The sequence below is a fragment of the Jaculus jaculus genome, chromosome 19 (genome assembly GCF_020740685.1).
Source record: "Jaculus jaculus isolate mJacJac1 chromosome 19, mJacJac1.mat.Y.cur, whole genome shotgun sequence".
NCBI classification, from domain to species: domain Eukaryota; kingdom Metazoa; phylum Chordata; class Mammalia; order Rodentia; family Dipodidae; genus Jaculus; species Jaculus jaculus.
The window spans coordinates 56,568,694-56,589,922 of record NC_059120.1 but is presented as its reverse complement, the minus strand read 5'-3'; the positions used below and the strand labels follow the sequence as shown (position 1 = coordinate 56,589,922).

Below are 21,229 nucleotides of genomic sequence, written 5' to 3'. Positions count from 1 at the left end.
GGCTGTCCTCTCGGGGTCCTCCGCCCACCAGCTCCCTTCGCGCCTCTCGGGCTGTTCGGCCGACCGGCTCAGAGCAGGCGACTGCCCGGTTCTGCTCGCCCATCCCTGCACCTTCGAGCGGCTTCCCAGCCTTAACGATCTCTGTCCGCCCGCAGTCCCCTTTCTCACTAAATACCCTTCACACCCGTGCTTCCACGGAAACATCAGCCACTCGAAGACGCCCGCTGAGCCCACAGGCTCCTTCCTCAGATACTTTTCCTTACAGCTCCCTGTGCTGAATGATTGACACTGTAACATCTTTACAGTCGTCGTTATTGCATCCCAGTTGACTTTTCCCGTATTCCGTTAGTATCATAAACCCAGACAAAGTCGCCATCAAGCTTGCTACTGTTCTCCCCTCCAACACACCGGGTCACGTTAGGTGGGCCTCAGTGAGTGCGCGAAGGGTGGCAAGTTGAGCCAAGGAGAGGGGGACACACACAAGGCGGGACTCTCTGCTACCTGCTCTGGATGTGCGCTTCTGTTCCCGCTTTTCTCAATTCACCATTCCCATACTTGACTTCCCCCGTGAGCGGTCTCCCTGGCTGGCTTGAGCGGGTAGATGGCAGCTCTTCCTCAGCAGCCTGGTGAGTTCATGACGGCCAGGGGACAAGTGGCCCCGCCGCCCTGCTGCTGTGAAGATTCTAGTCTGTCAGCCTCTATGACATCGTAATTGTCTCCCAGACTCTATGACCTGCTCGCTGACACGCCTCCGCCCCCTGCTGGCTGAAAAGCCCGCCAGCCCTTGGCTTCTTTCCAAGTGCTCTTTGATTGATGCACAAGCCTCAAACCTAAGCACAGATTCATAACGTCAAATGTCTCCAATATCCAGGTGTGGAAGGTCAGTAGGACATAGCTCACCAGGCTTAAAGTCAGAAATGCATCTGAGATGGCTTAGTGGTTAAGGAGCTTGCCTGCGAAGCCTAAGGACCCACGTTCCACTCTCCAGGTCCCACATAAGCAAGACACACAAGGTGACAAGATTGCCCAAGGTTGTGCGTGCACACAAGGTGGCACATGCATCTTGAGCTTGATGACAGTGACTGGAGGCCCTGGTGTGGCAATTCTTTCTCCTCTCTCTCTGTGTCTCTCATAAAGGTGTGTGCCACCATGCCCAGCAAAGAAAGAAAGAAAGAAAGAAAGAAAGAAAGAAAGAAAGAAAGAAAGCATCTTAGAAAGAGTGATGTTTATGATGGGAAGTAGGACGTCCAAGTGTGTGTGAGAAGACACGTCACACCTTGAAATGGAAAGACACTGTTTGGAGTGGGAAATGGAAAAGGACAATCTGGGGGCGCAGCTCAGTGTGGTGGGTCCAGTGAAGGAAGACAGACAGGTGGACTGAGCTATAGAACAAGGTAGCGGCTGTCTTCATGAGTATGTTGTGTATGTGAGAAAGGGCTTGTATGTTATCTTCAGGGACAATGGGAGAAATTAATTCACTCTGATATTCCCAGCATCTAGCTCAATCCTTGGCACATGGAAGATCCTGAAAATCAGTTTTATCACCTAATCTAGTGGTATTGGACAAATAGTAAAAACACTTGGTTAATTTGCTCTTGCTTGGTTAATGTGCCAATCACTTCTAAACAACAGCCCAGCCCTTCAATAAGCATAGTGAGAGGCTGCAGACCCTGTGGCTCAGTCTTCACCATCTTCCCCTCCCTCCTCCCTTCCTTCCTTCCTCCCTTCCTTCCTTCCTCCCTCCCTCCCTCACTTCCTTCCTTCTTTTTCTTTTTTAGATAGAGAGAGAGAGAGTGAGAGAGAGAGAGAGAGAGAGAGAGAATTGGCACGCCAAGGCCTCAGCTGCTGCAATCATACTCCAGATGCTAGCGCCACCTAGTGGGCATGTGCGACCTTGTGCTCACCTCACCTTTGAGTGTCTGGCTTATGTGGGGTCTGGAGAGTGGAACATGGGTCCTTAGGCTTTGCAGGCAAGTGCGTTAAGCAATAGGCAATCTATCCAGCCCCATCTTTCCCTTTATGTCTCCAACCCTACACCACGCCACTATCCTTCCTTCTCTTTTCACCATGCGTGTTACTTTCCTGGTGGGCATATTCAGCCTCAAGGCCATGGAGACCACCTGTAACTTATTGATGTTCTCAACCTGCTTCAGTCATGCTGGTTCAGACTTCTCTGCAGAGTATCAGACTGTTTCATCCAGTTGCTTAGCTGGCTTTCTCACATGAATATCTAATGAATTCCCTAATTTACTTGCCTGCAATTAAACTATATTTCCCGGAAAACATTCTCACAGACTGTTCAATGCAATGTGTTATTAGAGTCATTGCTCTCTAGCAATTTGATGGGTTAAAATGGTATCCATAAATAGCTTGAGCTTCTGCTGGTAAGTAACTTCTATTATGTCCTATTTTGTTTAGAGAGCCACAATATATCATTGTTCTGATATCTGGTTATGCAGTTTTGATAGTTTTTACGTATTTATTTATTTGGGAGAGAGAGGAAAAGAGAGAAAGGGGGTGGAGAGAGAACTAACGTGCCAGGGCCTCAGCCACTGTAATTGAGCTCTAGATGTGTGTGCCATATTGTGTGCATGCATGACCTTACGCACATGTGCATCTGGCTTATATTGGTTAGGAGGAGTTGAGCCTAGATTCTTAGGCTTTTCAGGGAAGTGCATTAATTGAGAAACCATCTCTCCAGCCCTATAAAAGTTTTTGTTAACTATTTTATATGTGTACATAATGCATTTTGGTCATAACCTCCCCGTTACATTCTCTTGTCACCACTTCTCCATTCGCCTTCCTCTGAACCACTTCTTTCCAATCAGTCCCTCTTCCACTTTGATGCATTCTTTTCCCTTATTTCCCCCCCTTCCACCATCCATGATGGGATGTTGGTGGGTCAAGTATATTGTACATATAATAGCAGTTGCTGTGAGGTCATAAATGCAATGTTCACTTCATGTCCTGAAGATAGTGTTCCACCCCATACTTTGGCTCTTATATTCTTTTAAAAATTTATTTATTTATTTATTTATTTATTTATTTGCAAGCAGAGAGATAAACAGAAGACAGATACAGAGAGAATGAGCATGCCAGGGCCTCCAGCCACTGCACATGAACTCCAGACACATGTGCCCCTTGTGCATCTGTCTTATGTGGGGTCCTGGGGAATGGAGCCTGGGTCCTTTGGCTTTGTAGGCAAACGCCTTAACTGTTAAGCCATCTCTCTAGCCCTAGCTCTTATAATCTTTCTGCCACCTTCTGCAATATTCCCTAGCCTTGGAGGGTGCAATATAAATGTTTTATTTATTGTTAAGCACTCAATAGTCACTTATACTTAGTATTTTAATGAGTTTTGAGTCTCCCCCAATAGTCATCAAGCAAAGAAGCTTATCTGACTAAAGGTGAGAGCGGCCCTTATCTGTGGACACAGACAAAAATATTCAGAGGGTAATTTGATGGCACAACACATCCATTTAGCCAAATAACAGCAGTGACTTTCCTCCTGGGGCCTATGACCTCCCCAGCCACGGGTTTTACTCTCTCTGTCTCTCTCACTTAAAGTGAATTCCTTCCTTCCTTATTTCCTTTTTTCTTCTCTCTGTCCCTTTCTTCCTCCTCTTTTTATTCTTTATTTTTATTCCCTTTCCCTCTTTTCTCCTTCCTCTCTCCCTTGTTTCCCTCTTCTCCCTCTCTTCTTTTTGTAAAAATATCTTATGTTTATTTACTTTATTTGAGAGAGAGAGAGAGAGATACAGAAATAAGCAGATAGAGAGAATGGGTGCACCAGGACCTCCAGCCACTGAAATCAAATTCCAGATGAGTGCATCCCCTTGTGCTTATGTGGATCCTAGGGAGTCTAACCTGGGTCTTTTGGCTTTGCAGGCAAAGGCCTTAACTGCTAAGCCATCTTTTTCTTTTATTATCTTGCATTAACTGTTGTTCAATCGTGGCTTTTTATTTTTCCTGTTACCTGAGGCGTGTACTTTTCCTTCTCTTGAGTGAAGGACTATTTCAAGCATTTTCGGCACAGCCGGCTTACTGGTTATGAATTCCTCTAGCCTGCTTTTTAATCACGGAGCATTCTTTCTCTTTCAATCATGACAGATAGCTTTGCTGAGTATTATAGCCTGTGTTGGCAGTTTTTAATTGTTTGGAACTTGTAATTCATCATCCTAAGCTCTTCTGGCTTTTAAGGTTTAAAATTGTTGACTAATCTGCTGTGATCCCAGTGGGTTCATCTTGTGGGTGGCTAGGTGCATCTCTAGCTGCTTTCCATATGCTTTCTTTGGCCGATGTGTTTAGCAGTTTAATTATAATATGACAAATGGAGTTTCTTTTCTGGTCTAGGTGTGCTTGGCACTTTAAATGCCTCCTATATCTGTATTAGCCATTTCTTTCCTCAGTGAGGACATTCTCTTTATAATTTCTTCAGATGATATGCATTTAGCCTGAACCTATTCACATAGTGTCCTAAATGTCTTGAAAGTCCTGCTCATACTTCCTTTCCTTTCCTTTTCTTCTTTTATTATTTTTTGAAAATATTTTATATTTATTTATTGATTTGAGAGAGAGATACAGAAATAAGCAGGTAGAGAGCTAGAGACAGAGAGAGAGAGAGAGAGAGAGAGAGAGAGAGAGAGAGAGAGAGAGAGAGAGAGAATGGGCATGCCAGGGCTTCCATCAGCCACTGCAAATGAACTCCAGATGCATGTGCCCCCTTGTGCATCTGGCTTATGTGGGTCCTGGGGAGTTGAACCTGTGTCTTTTGGCTTTGCAGGCAAGCGCCTTAACCACTGAGCAATCTCTCTAGCCCCTTTTATTTATTTATTTTTATAGCAGGCTATCCTCTTCCATCCCCTCACTCTCTCACCCATTTCCTTTGGTGCCGTCCTTAGTAGAGTTATTGGTATTCACTGTGTGGTCATTAAGGCCTCTGTCAGTCTCTGTAGGGCATAGCTCATGGTATTCCCACCCATTCTGTGGCTCTTACATTCTTTCCAACCCCTCCTGTGCAGTGGTCCCAGAGCCATGGGAGGCCTATTAGAAGTCTGGTGTAGCACTGAGTTCTCTGTTCCTTTGGAGTTCTGTGTTGATTGACCAGCTGTTGTTTGTGATGTCTCCACTTTCCTTTATCGTCTTGCTGATTTACATCTTTTCTTGTTTTCTCTTGATCAGTTTGGCCAGTGGTTTGTCAATCTTTTATTTATTTATTTTTTGGAAGAACCATCTCTATATTTCATTATGATTTTTTATTAAAAAAAATCTTTATTTCCATTTTGTTGATTTCTGCTTTGGTCTTGATAATTTATTTCCATCTGGTATTTTTTAGGTTAGACTCTTTTATCAATGCCTTCAAATGGATAGTTACTTATTTGAGAGTTCTCTGTTTTTGTAATTATAATATAGGCACTTAGTGATGTACACTTCCCTCTTAGAACTGCATTTATTGCGTCCTACGTTGTGTTTTCATTCAGCTCTATGCTTTGTTTTATTTCCTTTTCGGTATGTTCAACAACCTTCTGCATCCTCATGCGTCTGTTTGTCCATCTCTTCAGTGTATTAGTCCATGTCAGATGCCTGTGTTGCTGGCTTAATGCTCATATATTTATAAAGCTGGCTTTATATGGTAGAAAGCTTTTTTTTTTTTCCACCTTCTATTATGTCGGATAATTTTGCTGGGTATAGTAGTTTGGTCTGGCAGCCATGATCTTTTAGTTTTTGTAATACTTTGTTCCAAACATTTTGACTTTAATAGTTTCCACTGGAAAAATCCTAGGTGCTTCTGATGGGTTTGCCTTGGTATGTGTATAATGAGTCATGTTTTGCTTGAAGCATGTAGTCCTTTTTGTTTTTCAGTGTTTAGAGTTTTAACTATAATGTAACATGGAGAATCTCTCCTCTGGTCTTGTGTCTTTAGTGTCCTGTGCACCTCATGTACCTGGATAGGTCCTCTTTTGTAAGACCGGGAACATTTTATTTAATAGCTTTGTTCAAGATATGCTCTACACAATTGGCCTTTGTTTCTTACCCTTCCCATATGCCCATGATCAGAATATTTGGTCCTTTTAAGGTGTGTCCCATAGTCCCCTCATGTTCTGTTCACATACATTTTTGAACTTGATATGATCCATTTCTTTCGTTTTGTTCCTAAGTTCTGATATTCTGTCCTACACATGGTTGTTTTGTTGGTGAGGCTTTTTTGGGACCCTTTTCAGACAGTTATTTCATTTTGGTTTTCCAATATCTTTTTCTTCAGCATCTCCATCTCTTGTTTGGATTTCTTCTTCATTTTTCAATTTAACTTTTTCATTGTCTTTTTTTAAAAGTGTTTTTTTGAGGTAGGGTCTCACTCTAGCCTTGGCTGACCTGGAATTCACTATGTAGTCTCAGGGTGGCCTTGAACTCATGGCAATCTTCCTACCTATGCCTCGCGAGTGCTGGGATTAATGGTGTGAGCCACCACGCCTGGTGAGACCTTTTAATTGTCACTTGGAGTTCATTCCTGCATCTGGTCATGTCCTGTGAGCTCATTTATGAGTTGAATCTCCTCAAATTCCTTTAGTTGTCTGTTGATCTCTTTTTGATTACTTTCAATTTCATAAACCCACCTCTGGAGTGATGTTTCTTGGCTCCCTTTGATTTCATTCAGCTGCTGATTGAGTTACTGTTGTTGATTTTCTTGTATTTCCTTCACCCAACCTTTGAGTTATTTTTGTCTTATGTCTTCTGTTTCATGGAGCCATCATTGAAACTGTAATTTGAGTTCTTTTTGCTGGTGTCCTTCAGCCATTCCTGGAGTTCTTGTTTGGTTACTCCTTGCCCATTTTCTTCCATTTTATACAGCTGTTTGCCTGTGGTCTCATTAAGTTTAAGATGCTTATCATGATTTCATTCTGGGATTCTGTGTCTTGGGTTTCCTCTAAACTTTCCTTGGAGGCCTACATTGTGGGACTGGGAAATCTTGGCGGGGCTCTCTTTGCTCAACTTTACGTGTTATTGACTTTGTGTTGTGGTATTCCCGTCTCAAGATCAGTTGTCTCACTGAGAATTCAGCAATAGCCTGTGCTGGTTGGTCTGATCATGGTGAGTGTGGGATGGCAGCCTATCCACTGGATCGGGCTGGGTGCCTTTGAGTCTGAGCGGAGTTTACATTGTGTGTGCCACCTCCAAGTGGATCTGGGGAAGACCTTGAGACTCCTGGCTTGCTCAGTGTGTAGACTGGGCCCTGTTCTTCCAGTGCTATTTTCTGTCTTTAATTTTGTAGCGAGATCAGTTTCAAATCTCTCTTGGGGCCTTGAGCCAGTATATAGTTTCCCTTTACTCCAGAATTTCTTCGGAATTTTTCATTTTTCTTTTTATGTCTTTCTTGCAAGGCGGGTGTGAGGGGTTGAATCCCTTCCGAGCAGGGCACCTGTTGCTGTCTGTCTTAAGGCAGGGCAGGACCCGGTGAGGAATAATACTTCCTGGTGGCTGCAAGCTCCAGCACATTGGCACCCTTCTGCTCTTCTCCGTCAGTACCTGGCAGTGTTTGCCCATCCCCTTGAGGCTCACCCTGCCCACACTCACACTGCCCCAATCCCTTGAGTTACCCCCATCCCATCCAGGCTGGTGATTCCTCAGGTGCTAGTGATTAGCCCTGCTGGAACCCTTGCCTGTTGGCCCTTCCCTCTGGTTGTTGGAGGCGCTCCCCAGGAGCCACCGCTGCTGCTGCTGAATGGGGCCGAGCCCTGTTGATCAGCCCCGCTCATACCCTTGCTGGCTGGCATGTCTGTTTACTTGTTTGCTGCACTCCCTAGCAGCCACCGTCACTGCCGAACGGGCAGCCCAAGCCTTAGCAACCAGCCCTGATCACACCTTTCCCAGCAGACCCCTCACCCCGCTTGTCTGCTGCATTCGTCAATCAGCCTGTGGCACCGCCACTGCCACGCGAGGCTGAGCCCTGGAGGTCCATTCCTCTCACACCCTTTGGCCCTCTCCCTGGGTTGTGCCCTCCCCAGCAGCTGCTGCTGCAGACTGGGGCTGGCTATACCTTCTTCTTAAGTTATCTTTCTTCTTGTTGGAAGGTTCCAAACCCCACTCCTTGTCTCCAAGCTCAAATAGTCTGACTTCTTGGGCTGGAGAGATGGCTCAGTGGTTAAGGCGCTTGTCTGAGAATCCCGAGGACTCATGTTTGACTCTCCAGATCCCACGAAAGCCAGGCGCACAAAGGTGAGGCAAGCGCAAGGTCACACATGCCCACTAGGTGGCGCAAGCATCTGGATTTTGATTGCACTGGCTGAGGCCCTGGCGTGCCAATTCTCTGTCTCTCTCTCTCTCTCTAAAAAAATAGTCTGTCTTCCCCTTGATCTATTCTACTGGTGAATTTGGACTTACTGTGTTGTCATTTACAATAGCTTGGATTGGCTTTTCCTTGGAATTTCCAGTTCCTTACACATATCTTGTAACAACCAGGATTCCTTCTGAAGTTTATTTTCTTCTTTCATTCCTGTGATTTATTTGAACATTCTTTTTTTTTTTAAATTTTTTATTTTTTATTTGAGAGCAACAGATACAGAGAGAAAGACAGATAGAGGGAGAGAGAGAATGGGTGGGCCAGGGCTTCCAGCCTCTGCAAACGAACTCCAGATGCGTGCGCCCCCTTGTGCATCTGGCTAATGTGGGACCTGGGGAATCGAGCCTCGAACCGGGGTCCTTAGGTTTCCCAGGCGAGCGCTTAACCGCTAAGCCATCTCTCCAGCCCTGAACATTCTTATAATTATCCTTTGATTCCTTATCTGGCACTTTGTCTAATTCACCCTTACTGGAGGCCCTTACTGTGGGCTTCATGCTTTTGGAAAACCTTGGTTCTTAGTGTTTCTTATATTACATGATTTGCATCCAGTTATCCAATTGCTATTGGTTTTATCTTAGACATGTGATTCAGAAGCCACATCCTCAGAGGAGTAGCTCAGGTGCCTGGTGTGGTCTCCATATTACTCGCTGAGTGGAGCACTACATCAGGAGTGACCAGAGCTGGTGGACATGTCATTTCAGTCTCAGAGATCTCAGTCCATCATGGTGGCAGGGTGTGGGTGAGTAGTTCACTTGGTGGACAGGATGTCCAGTATGTTTGATATATTTATGCACCAGCCATCAGCTAGACATGATAGCCGAGACCAAGAAGGAGGATCTTCCTTTGTCCTTCTTGCCATTAGTAACTTAGACATTACACTTCTCCTGCTTAACTTTTACCTATAGCTTCTCTAACATAATTGGACCCGTTGCCACAGATAGCCCAAGCTCAAAGTTCAGTTCTATACTTTAACCCTGAACAGATGAAAGAGAGAGAGGGAGAGAACGAACATGCCAAGGCCTCCAGCCACTGCAAACGAACTCCAGATGCATGTGCCCCCTTGTGCATCTGGCTTATGATGGGTCCTGGGGAATCGAACCTGGGTCCTCTGGCTTTGCAGGCAAATGCCTTAACCGGCTAAGCCATCCCTCCAGCCCCTGGATAGATTACTTAACAAATCCCATGCAAGGGATCAATAAGTCCTATATACAAATGTAAATTATTTTACTAACATTTATTTTTGTGAAATTTAAATTTGCTGAACAGATTTTATGTTTTTGAAGCATTTTAAAACCTCGAAACATTTTAAACCACATTACCACATTTAATCTTCAAATGAAAACGACTTGGTCTGCATTATCACTGTCGATGTTGTTCGGTTCTCAGAGGTTTAGGATGAGACTGCGGCTTTCAAGGGAGAGGGAGGGTTTCACCACCAGCGGTCTGATGGTGTGCTCACCGCTGCCCTCTCCTGGTCTGCTCTGGTATGCACCCATTATTTCTGAAGCTTCCCAAACCTGCATTATTGGCCCCCAGGGCCTGCCCAGTTTTAGTTCTGGCAATTTTAATTTTGTTGTTATTTATGGCAACTCTAGTCCTCAAAAAATACTCTATACAACACTGGAGAATGACCAATGTTTCTAATTACTGACGCATATTTCAAAACCTTGTTTTGCTTTTCATTATAATGCATTTTAATAAAGTAAAATATTTATAGAATAGATTAATAAATAAAAGTTCATGTTACTGCTTACTGAAAGAAGTTGGGTAACATTACTCTAGCACTCCAGTGCCCCCCAAAAGAGCTGAAAATGGCATGTGCCATATTTTAATTCGATGATGGAAGAATACATTTAAAATTTTTCAAGAAATACAACTAATACATTTTGCATGAAATTTGACAAAGAGGACTCAAAATTTATTTCCTTAGTGATACATCTGAAAGTACAATTCCTTTAGAAAAATGTATATTTCTAATAACATTGAGTAATTGATTGAGTTTATGCTCCTTTTTAAAAATGAGTGAAATTGTATTAAGTAGGTGTCCCTCTCCATTAGATAATATACATTAAGGTATATATTAATAAAAAATTGTGTGTATGAGTTAATGCCTAGGCTAAAGAGCATATGGGATAAGAAAATCTGTAAAAAAAAAATCCAGTTTTTTCTCAGATTAAATGCTGTATGTTATCTAAAGATATTTCATTTATTTATTTGAGAGAGAGAAAGAGGCAGATAGAAAGAACAGGCAAGCCAGGGCCTCTAGCCACTGCAAACGAACTCCACATGTATATGCCACCTTGTGCAGCTGGCCTATGTGGGTATTGAGAAATTGAATCTGGGTCCTGAGGCTTCATAGGCAAGCACCTTAGCCACTAAGTCATCTCTGCAGCCCTGCCGTATTTTCTTAATTGCAGATTGCATACTAAGAGTAAAAACATGTGCAATTTACTTATATTTTAACAACACTTATGAAGAAAATTATTGTATTTAGGATTTGCACTACAGGCTACATTTTGACATAGTATGAAATCTCTCATATTTTATGGAAGTTTTCAAATATTCTAATACAGCATTATCGTATATAAAAATAAAATGATTTTATTGAAAGTAGATCTCCCACTAGGACCATTATATATAAAACAGAAAAGAATTTGCCTATTACTTTACAATGACATCTGTTAACAATTACATCTGTTAACAAATCCAGAAAAAAAAAACCCACTCAGCTCTTTTGTGACCATTCAAAACTTATTCATAGACAGCCAATGACAATTGCTTGCAATCTTACTATATATAAATCTTGATAGCACCTGTTTTTCTGAATGGTTTTCCCTGGTTAGACAATACTGGGAAAACAACAATCAGTGTTTTGTAAGTGGTCATTAGGCTTCTGTCTGAGCAGTGATTTTTTTTTAACATGTTATTTAATTATTTGAGAGAGGGAGGGAGAGAAAGAAAAAGAGATGGAAGGGAAGAGGTAGAAAGAATAGGCTTGGCAGGGTCTCCAGTCATTGCAAACAAACTCTGGACACATGCGCCCCCTTGTGCATCTGGTTTATGTGGGTCCTGGGGAATTGAAGGGAGGTCCTTTGGCTTTGCAGGCAAGCGCCTTGACAGCTAAGCCATCTCTCTGGCCCCTATCTGAGCTATTTACATTGTGCATTACCCTGTCCCAAGGAACCAGCCCAAGGGGCAGACACAGCAGCACACAGGGTCAGAGTCAGGGTAAGGGTCGGGGTCAGACACAGACCTGTGCACAACACACACCACTGGCATTGTTTATTTTATTTTTATCTGAGGGACAGAGAGAGGTAGAGAGAGAATTGGTGCGCTGGGGCCTTGGCCACTGCAATAGAATGCCAGACACTTGCGCCACCTAGTGGGCATGTGCGACCTTGCACTGGCCTCACCTCATTTGGCTTACATGGGTTCTGGAGGGTCAAATATGGGTCCTGGGGCTCCACAAAGAAGTGCTTTAACTGCTAAGCCATCTCTCCAGCCCTGCCTATTGTTTGGTTTTGACAGCTCAGGTTCCAATTTTAGCACAATTTTAATTTTGCTTAAACTCTGTATTTGAAAAATGAGACTTTTGACCTTTTATGTAACCACCGTTTAGTGATAGGAGTGAGTTTCATATGAAAGACATTTTATTTTAACAAATGAGGCTAGAATGCAGCCAAAAAGAATATTTCCCCAAAGCTGGGCATGTTGGTGCACGCCTTTAATCCCAGCACTCCAGAGGCAGAGGTAGGAGGATTGCTATGAGTTCAAGGCCACCCTGAGAGTACATAGCTAATTCCAGGTCAACCTGGACCAGAATGAGACCCTACCTTGAAAAACCAAAGAAATATATATCAATAAATCAATAAAAATGACTAAAATATTAAAAATACACCCAGAGGTATGAAATTTTTGCTCTTCAATCTGCTAATTTGACAGTAACTCTGATTCTCATGAACAGTTAAGTCATCTTCATGATGTTAGACCTGTTAACACATTTCCTGTAAGTATCCTGAACATTGGCAGCATTTAAACACACACACACACACACACACACACACACACACACACACACGCCTGTCTGGGATCCTTTCTCAGGTTTCATCCTCTGCTTTAGGTGACCTCTTCCTCGGACTGAGTGTTTGGAGGTTATGGAAAGTGAACAGATCCCTGCCCCCACTCATGATAGTCCTCAAAGTTTTCACTGTTCTCCTTGCCCCCGGCCTTCATGGTCTTTAATGGGGCTGAGAGAATGGTCTGGAACAGTAGCCCTCCACCTCCCCGTCCCCCCAAATCTCTTTCTTGTGCTAGGACACACTCTATGGGTGGCATCTGTGTGGGAAACACATTTCACTGCATTAACCCAGATTCCACAGCTGTGGTTGACTAATTTAAATTTTTTTGTTCATTTTTATTTATTTATTTGAGAGAGAGAGAGGGAAAGAGACAGATAGAGAGAGAATGGGAGCGCCGGGGTCTCCGGCCACTGCAAACGAACTCCAGACGTATGCGCCCCCTTGTGCATCTGGCTAACGTGGGTCCTGGGGAATCGAGCCTCCAACCAGGATCCTTAGGCTTCACAGGCAAGTGCTTAACCGCTAAGCCATCTCTTCAGCCCCGCAGTTTGACTAATTTAAACCATTGGTAATGTACACTTGGGGAGGTACTATACATAACATCCCTCTGACTCTCTCTTTCTCTCTCTCTCACACAGATGTTAGGGACACCAGTGTGTCTCGTCGCTGAGTTTAAGAAACGGAGTCCCAAGAGTGGGCAGGCACACGGTTCCTGCCTACGTGTCATTATAGGGATGGAAAGTACAGTGCTTTGCAAATATGTCCCTAAGCCCAGGACATTTTATCCTATCGAGAAGAAGTATGAAAAGAAACCACAATGGGTGGTCAGCACTGCGGAGGCCTCACAGGAACCTGTGAACTGGCCCATGTACAGAGTCTCACTGGTTCTGGCTCTTGTGTGAAGAGACGGGACGTGTACTCAGTTATGGGATATGCTCAGGAAGAGCATTTTTTTCCCCCATGGATGTTGAAAAATATGCCCTGAGAAGTACAGCTACCCTTTACCATCTCTTCCTTGAGTGCCAGGCTCTCCCACAGCAAGGGTCCGGGACACAGAGAGCCACTGGCCTGCAGGAGGAGAGCTCGGCGACTGTAATCACTTCAGCGGCAGCAAGGGAAGTGGGGGTCACCTGCCCTCTGGAAAGCCCCCCACCTCCCCCATCCTCATTCTTCCAGCTCACAGCCTCTCACAACAGCTCACACTCTGCATATCTGCTTAGAAATTTCCCGCTTGGTGTGTTCATGGTAGGAAGGGTCTGTTTAAAGAATCAGGATCCATGAAGGCTGCACTGGGGAAATCAATCGGCACCAAGAAGTCGAGGGTTCCAGGAAAGCCAAGCTTTATTTCTTATTTATTCACTTTATTCTGATAAGGCCTTGGGAAACAGTTTTCGCTTGACTCAGGTCTCCTTGACCCAGGACCAGACCCAAATCCAAAAGCCGCCCAGCGCCTTGAAGGAGACTTGCAGCAACTCCGGGCTGATCCTTGGCATGGTGCCTCGTTTCCTCAGAGGCTGTTGGTCAGTGGCCACCCGTGGAGCCGTGGCAACAGCCGGGACATCCCGAGGACCCGATCTCACAGCGGTGGGAAGGCCGGGGCCGGGGCAGGGAGAACCGAGGAAGCCGGTAAGACACTAGGCAGCAGCCGTTCCCCAGGCCAGAAAGGCAGCAGGTGGGAAGGCGGCAGGAGCGGGCTGGGGCGGTGCGCGGCGCGGGGCAGCAAGCGGGAGCCCCAGGGGCCTGAGGGGGGCACGTGGGTGGGCATTTGGGCAGGCACTTGGCAGGGACCTGGCATTCTTGCTGGCTTTGCTGGTAGGACATTTTGGAGAAAAGTTGGTTTTCCTAAAAAGAGGAAAGAAAATATTTTGAAATTTTAGTGAGTATAAATAAACCTTTGTATTGCTCTTTTTTTTCTACACAACCAAAAATTCTGCAGTTACACATATGACTCCCGAGGCTGTGACAGCAAGTGAGCCGTGTTTTCTTCTCCCAGCACAGGAGAAACTCACAGTTGGACAGTCACAACTTGGTCAGCCTCCTTCTATAGAATTGGCCTGTTTCTCACAAGACATGTAAATTCAAAAGCAGCAGCTGCGGGAATAGGGTAGTTCTCAAAATCTTAAGTTAGCTGTTCTTATATCCTCTAATTTATGCATTCACCACATTTTTTTTCCAGCCCAGGCACGCATTACATCGCCTCTCTTCACAATCTCCTGCCTTTTGTATTTTGCATTGTGTCCTCTGGCGTACTCTTACTCTTTAGCCCCATTTGGCCCTAGGAACCCACAGAATGCCCCCTACTCCCCATGGCTCCGCACCTCACAAATCACTAGTTAATATTTACCACTGGTGAGCTGCAGAGGTGGCTCAGAGGTTAAGGCGCTTGCCTGCAAAGCCTAAGGACCAGAGTTCGATTCCCCAGTATCCATGTAAAGCTAAAGGTGGCACATACATTTGGAGTTCCTTTGCAATGGCCTTGGAGTGCTCATTCTCTCTCTACCTTCTTCTTTCTTTTCTTCCTCTCACTGTCTCTCAAATAAAAAAATTAAAATATTTTTAAAGGGCTGGAGAGATGGCTTAGTGGTTAAGGCACTTGCCTGCAAAGCCAAAGGACCCAGGTTCAGTTCCCCAGAACCCACCTTAAGCCAGATGCACAAGGGGGTGCATGCATCTGGAGTTCATTTGCAGTGGCTGGAGGCCCTGGCACACCCATTCTCTCTTTCTCTATCCGCCTCTTTCTCTATCTCTCTCTCTCCCTTAAATAAGTAAATAAATAAATAAAAAAATATATTTGAAAATTTTAAAAAGTTACCACTCGTAGGATGACAGTTTTGAGCTGCCTTCATGATTTAAAAGTATCTGATCATTTTAGAATTACCCTTTAGTTTTCCATGCTCTCCATGATAGACTGGCTCTTCCCATTTAAGAGAGGAGTGGCAGCCGCTGCCCACCCCCAGCTTTCCCCAGACAGCCCTTATTAGATCAGCAAGAACGCTCACCTTGTCCTCCTAACCCCAGGCAGGTGATGGGACTGAGGAGATCTGGCAAGTCCAAGCCTTTTATAAACCTACAGCTTCCGATGCAAGGAAATGAGCAGTAATGACACCAAAAGCTGCTCAGGTGACTGTGGTGACAAATTCCCACATTCCAGAGACTCTGTCATTGTCACAATGAGGTCCTCATGAGTGCCTTCCCAGAGCATTGCTTCCTTCCATAAACCGTAGTAATATTTCTGTAAAGATAACATCATGGTTTACAAGGTTTTTTTTTTTTTTTTTTTTTTTAATAGTGTTGACCTAGATTGGACTTTGGAGTTAGGGTTTTTGGAAAACATCCAAAGCGTGACTGGACAGAAAATCTAAAGCCACAAGTTCTGGGCTTACCTATGACACAGGTACCACCAGCAAACTTCTCACCAGTAACTGAAGCACTCCTTGGCCACTACTTAGGTAGGGCTCAGTGTGTTTGATTAAGATGCCAAAACATTAACCAACAGTGTGGCATCCCAGATAGCGCCCCCCACCCAGCCTGAAAATGGTTTCAGGGTGCTGGTTCCACTCTCCGCACAAACCAGGAAACTGACAGCCAGACAGGACAACGGAGGAGCCCAAAGTTGGCGCTTGTCAGTGCCGGAAGCTGTGTGTCCTGATTCCTGGAGCCACAGATCCAGGCGCTTTCTATACCCTCAAGCCATTCTTCTCCCTCATGGAAGCTTCTCTCTCCTGGTCCACCAGCTCATTCCCTTCTTTCCTTATGCCACTCCCAGTCCAGTTAGATTTTATTTATTTATTTATTTGAAAAGGAGACAGAGAAAGAGGCAGATAGAGAGAGAACAGGCACACCACGGCCTCCAGCCACTGCAAACGACCTCCAGACTCCAGTGCCACCATGTAGGTCTGGGTTACGTGGGTCCTGGGGATTGAATCTGGGTCATTAGGCGTCACAGGCTGCATGCATTTATTAGTGTCAACCACATTAAATAGGTAAAAAAAAGAAAAAAAGAATGGGCTGGAGAGATGGCTTAGTGGATAAGCGCTTGCCTATGAAGCCTAAGGACCCCAGTTCAAGGCTCGATCCTCCAGGACCCTTGTTAGCCAGATGCACAAGGGGCACACACATATGGAGTTTGTTTGCAGTGGCTGAAGGCCCTGGCTCGCCCATTCTCTCTCTCTCTGTTTCTCTTTGCCTCTTTCCCTCTCTCTCTCTCTCTCTCTGCCTCTTTCTCTGTCGCTCTCAAATAAATAAAAACAAACAACAACAACAACAAAAAAGGCAGCAATATTTGAGCCATGAGGATGATAATGGCAATTACATTTGACAGTCGATTGAAAATAAATTTTAATTTCCTTATATCCTCCTACTTATATGAGAGTTCCAGATGTTTGGGCTCTATTTTTAAATACCATTAGTTCTTTAGAAATTTTAATTTAATTTAATTTGAGGGAGAAAGACAGAGAGGGAAAGAGAGAGAGAATGAGGATGGACATGCCAGGGCCTCTAGACACTGAAAATGAACTCCACCTTGTGCATCTGGCCTACATGGGTCCCGGGGAATTGAACCTAGCTCCTTAGGCTTTGCAATTAGATACCTTAACTACTAAGTATTTTCTCCAGGCCTAAACATCACTAGTTCTTAATCCTTGAGCAACTGGGGTGCCTGGCAAGGAAAGCCCCAGAAGCCAACAAGATGGGCATCAGACCCACTCACGGATTTGGAGCAGTTATATCTTTGTGCACTTTGTCCATTGAGGGTACAAAGTTTCAAATGATCTGATTTGAAAAGAGGATCATGTTTGCCAGAGCTAATGGCTATTTCTGACCATTTTCATCAGGGAAAGTTGTCAAATTCACATTTTGGAATGATTATGGGCCAGGTGACCTTAAGTGCCTTGATGTGGAGACTTAGAGCTCAGGCGCGTGGCGAGCGGCCAGTCTGCACGTCTGACATGAAGGTCGGCCCTGGACGTGGGGAAACTCCTCACCCATGAGCGGCAGGTAGCGAAAGACTCTGGCTGGGAGATGAGTGGAGGGTCTTTGCCTGGCAAAAAGCCTGTGAGGTAACAGCTGGAACATTCCTGGACTCCACTCTCATCTGTCCACACATTTCCTCACCATTCCACCTACCTGAGGGCTCAGGAATGTCATGGATTACTATCTGGCTTAGGTGTGCCCCTTAATAGAAGGGCGAGGCGCCAGCCAGCCCAGCACCTGCACGCATGACATTCTTATCAAACTAATCCCCAAGTGATGAAAGCATGGGAAAGAGGGATCACCCTCGTGTCCTAGCAGTCCGCCATGGAGCAGGCCTTCTGCAGGCCAGGGGCACAAGCTCACAGGAGGCTCACCCTGGAAAACAGCACCCAGGCTGTGGCTCTTCCAAGGGCAGCCAAACTCGTTCCAAAGTCACTGAAGGGTCTCAGTGTGGCCTGGTCTTCTCTTTGGCACAGGGAATAGTCCTGGCCTGTGTCCCATCCCAGTGCCATGGCTCTCATAGTGGAGAGAAGAATGGGGTTAAGATTTATCTGCCATAACTCATTTCCATCACTTTTAAGAAATGACCTTAGGATCCAATCTGCATAGTATGGGTTAGAGACGTGGACCCATCATATATAAAATGATGGTCCAAATAACTGTGTGATGGGCTGGAGAGATGGCTTAGTGGTTCAAGTGTTTGCCTGCAAAGCCTAAGGACCCAGATTCGATTCCCCAGTACCCTTCATAAGCCAGATGCACAAGGTGGTGTGTGCATCTGGAGTTTGTTTTCAGTGGCTGGAGGTCCTGGTGTGCCCATTCTTTCTTTCTTTCTCACTCTCTTTCTCCCTCTTTCTTTCTCTCTTTACTAACTAACTAACTAACTAACTAACTAACTAACTAAATAAATAAATAAATAAATAAAATTCAAAAGCTCTTCTTAGCTGGGCCTGGCGGCACACGCCTTTAATCCCAGTACTCCAGAGGCAGAGGTAGGAGGATCACCATGAGTTCGAGGCCACCTTGAGACTCCATAGTGAATTCCAGGTCAGCCTGGGCTAGAGTGAGACCCTACCTCAAAAACAAACAGACAAACAAAAAGAATTGTGTGAGCTAAAATGCCCACATAGTGCACAGCATTCAGTGGGTGTTCCAAGAGCCATAGTTGCAATCATTCTTCATTACAACAGCTCTGGGTGTTCCCTGGTTATCCAGATCTGTTCCTGTGGGATTAAGGGACGCACACCACCATCATCTGGAACCACGTCCCAGCTCTCCCTTTCTCCGTCCCCAACTGCAGTACATGTCCTTGCACAGCTTGCTGAATGGCAGCAGCAGACCATCCTCGGAGCACAGGCTGATTCCCACGCTGACCGGCCCTGTGCAGTTCCTCTCCAGAGCCTCGGTCCTTCACTCGGCCAGTGAATATTGCTGCTGCCCTCTCGGTCCCCGATGTGGATATGAGGTCTGTGTGTGTACCTTGGGTGCCTCCCAATGGGTCATCTTGGCCGCCAGAGCTGTGGTGTCTCCTCTGTGACAAGCGCAATGGTCCCCTCTTGGCATCTTTGCCTCCACTCTCGCTTTGGGTTGAGCTCAGTGAGCGGGCAGCAGTAGAATGGCCGATCGGGAGCATGTGTTTACAAAGGGAGCCCTCAAGTCAAACGGTGCTGGTGAGTCCTAAGGCAGGCAGGGATGTGAAGAATTCATCCGGCCTGTTTATGCCATCTTGGAAAAGGTGCCACAAAAATGTTTCTAAAACCTTCAAGAAAGGAGACTCCGTAGCCTGGGCTGGCAGAGCTTCCAATGTCACGGCGTTCTCCTACCCGGGCGAGCGGCGGCCCCTCTCTCCGTCATCTCCGTGCTTGAGACGCTGCGTCGATGCAGCGCCGGCTCCCTCCGCAGCCCCGTTCTCATGACTTCTTCACCCCTTATTCTCTCCACTGCTCCGCAAGGAACAGACTCCATCTCCTTGCAACCAGCGTGTTTTCAGAGAAAGCGCAGGAAGGCAGCTCTCTCTCTACCCCTCACCTCAAAATTTGTTTCCAGGGCTGGAGAGATGGCTCAGTGGTTAAGGCGCTTGTCTGAACAACCTAGGGACCCGAGTTTGATTTCTCAGGACCCACATAAAGCCAGGTGCACTAAGTGGCACATGCCTCTGGAGCTCATTTGCAGTGGCAGGAAGTCCTGGCACACTGGAACCCACTTTCTCTGTGTCTGCCTCTCTATCAAATTTATATATATATATATATATATATATATATATATATATATATATATATATATATATATGTATATATATATATATATATATATATATACACACATATATATATATATACATATATATATATGTGTGTGTGTGTGTGTGTGTATAATATTTTTAAATTTTTATTTATTTATCATTTGAGAGAAATAGAGAGAGGCAGACAGAAAGAGAGAGGGTGTGAGACAGAAAGGACACACCAGGGCCTTCAGCCACTGCAAACGAACTCTAGATGCATGTGCCACTTTGTATATCTGGCTTATGTGGGTCCTGGAGAATCAAACCAGGGTTCTTTGGCTCTGCAGGCAAACATCACTCCAACCCTAAATATATTTTTTTTATTAACAACTTTCATGATTGTAAACAATGTCCCATGGCAATTCCCTCCCTCCCCCCACTTTCCCCTTTGAAACTCCACTCTCCATCATATCCCCTCCCCCTCTCAATCAGCCTCTCTTTTATTTTGATGTCATGATCTTTTCCTCTTTTTATGATAGTCTTGTGTAGATAGTGTCAGGCACTGTGAGGTCATGGATATCCAGGCCATTTTATGTCTGAAGGGTCACATTGTAAGGAGTCCTACCCTTTCTTTGGCTCTTACATTCTTTCCGCCACCTCTTCCACAATGGACCCTGAGCCATGGAAGTTGTGATTGAGATTGCAGGGCTGAGCATTCCTCTGTCACTTCTCAGCACCATAGTGCCTTCTAAGTCATCCCAAGGTCACTGCCATCTGAAAAGAAAAGGTTCTCTAACCAAAAGTAAGAGTAGCATTAATACATGGGTATGGACATTAAGAGAAGTGCTTACTGGGCAGTTTGATGAGCATAGTATATACATTTAGCCAGACAGCAGCAGACATTACACCCCTAGGGCTCATGACTACCCCTGTTTAAAGTTTTCAGTATCAGGGATGTATTCCCTCCTATGGAGCAGGCCTCCAGTCAAATTAGAGGGTGGTTGGTTTCCCCCATAATAGATGTGCCACTATTGCACTGCTAAGTATCTTTTCAAAAAGTAAAATTTGTTTTTAGATGGAGAAGTAGTGTGTGTTCACCTAGGAAAGCCAGTCTGACCCACTCATAAGAGCATATGGGAAATGCAAGGAGCCTTAGGCATGTTGCTCAGACATTTGAGGACCATCTGGCTCACCGGTGACGCCCTCCCTCTTTTGCCCTCCCGAGCCTGAATTTAAGCTTTCAGACATGAGGGTCGCACAAGGGGTGTCTCTCACAACCTCCTACATTGTTACTAAAAGCAGACATTGCACGGGTTTTATTCTTTCCTCTTAGCTGTGCCGTGTGTACCGCCTGTGGTAGATGTGAACACGGCAAAGGCGAAGATGAAGTGGCCGCCACGTAGTTCCCGGGTCCCAGGGAGATGGGGCCAATCCAGCCTGCGCCCGCATGAGGCAGGGATGCCGCCTCCGCAGCCTTATTCCTTGCACCGTGGGGAATCTGGAAGTGGGTGCAAGCTCAGCCCTGTGCCAGACCTTGCTTCCTAGAAGACCAGACGGAGCCCTGCCAGGGACCTTCATTCAAAGGTTCTTCATAGCCCTGCAGGACCCTTTCATACATAC

At 45.3% G+C, this 21,229-nt stretch overlaps 1 protein-coding gene across 1 annotated transcript; it reads right to left on the bottom strand.

The window, feature by feature from the left end:
- Positions 1 to 13,938: 13,938 nt before the first annotated feature.
- On the bottom strand, positions 13,939 to 14,238 carry LOC105944682 (late cornified envelope protein 2D-like). Its single transcript, XM_012950832.2, has one exon. It carries the CDS (start codon positions 14,236 to 14,238, stop codon positions 13,939 to 13,941), a length of 300 nt encoding a protein of 99 aa, XP_012806286.2.
- Between the last annotated feature and the right edge of the window lie 6,991 nt (positions 14,239 to 21,229).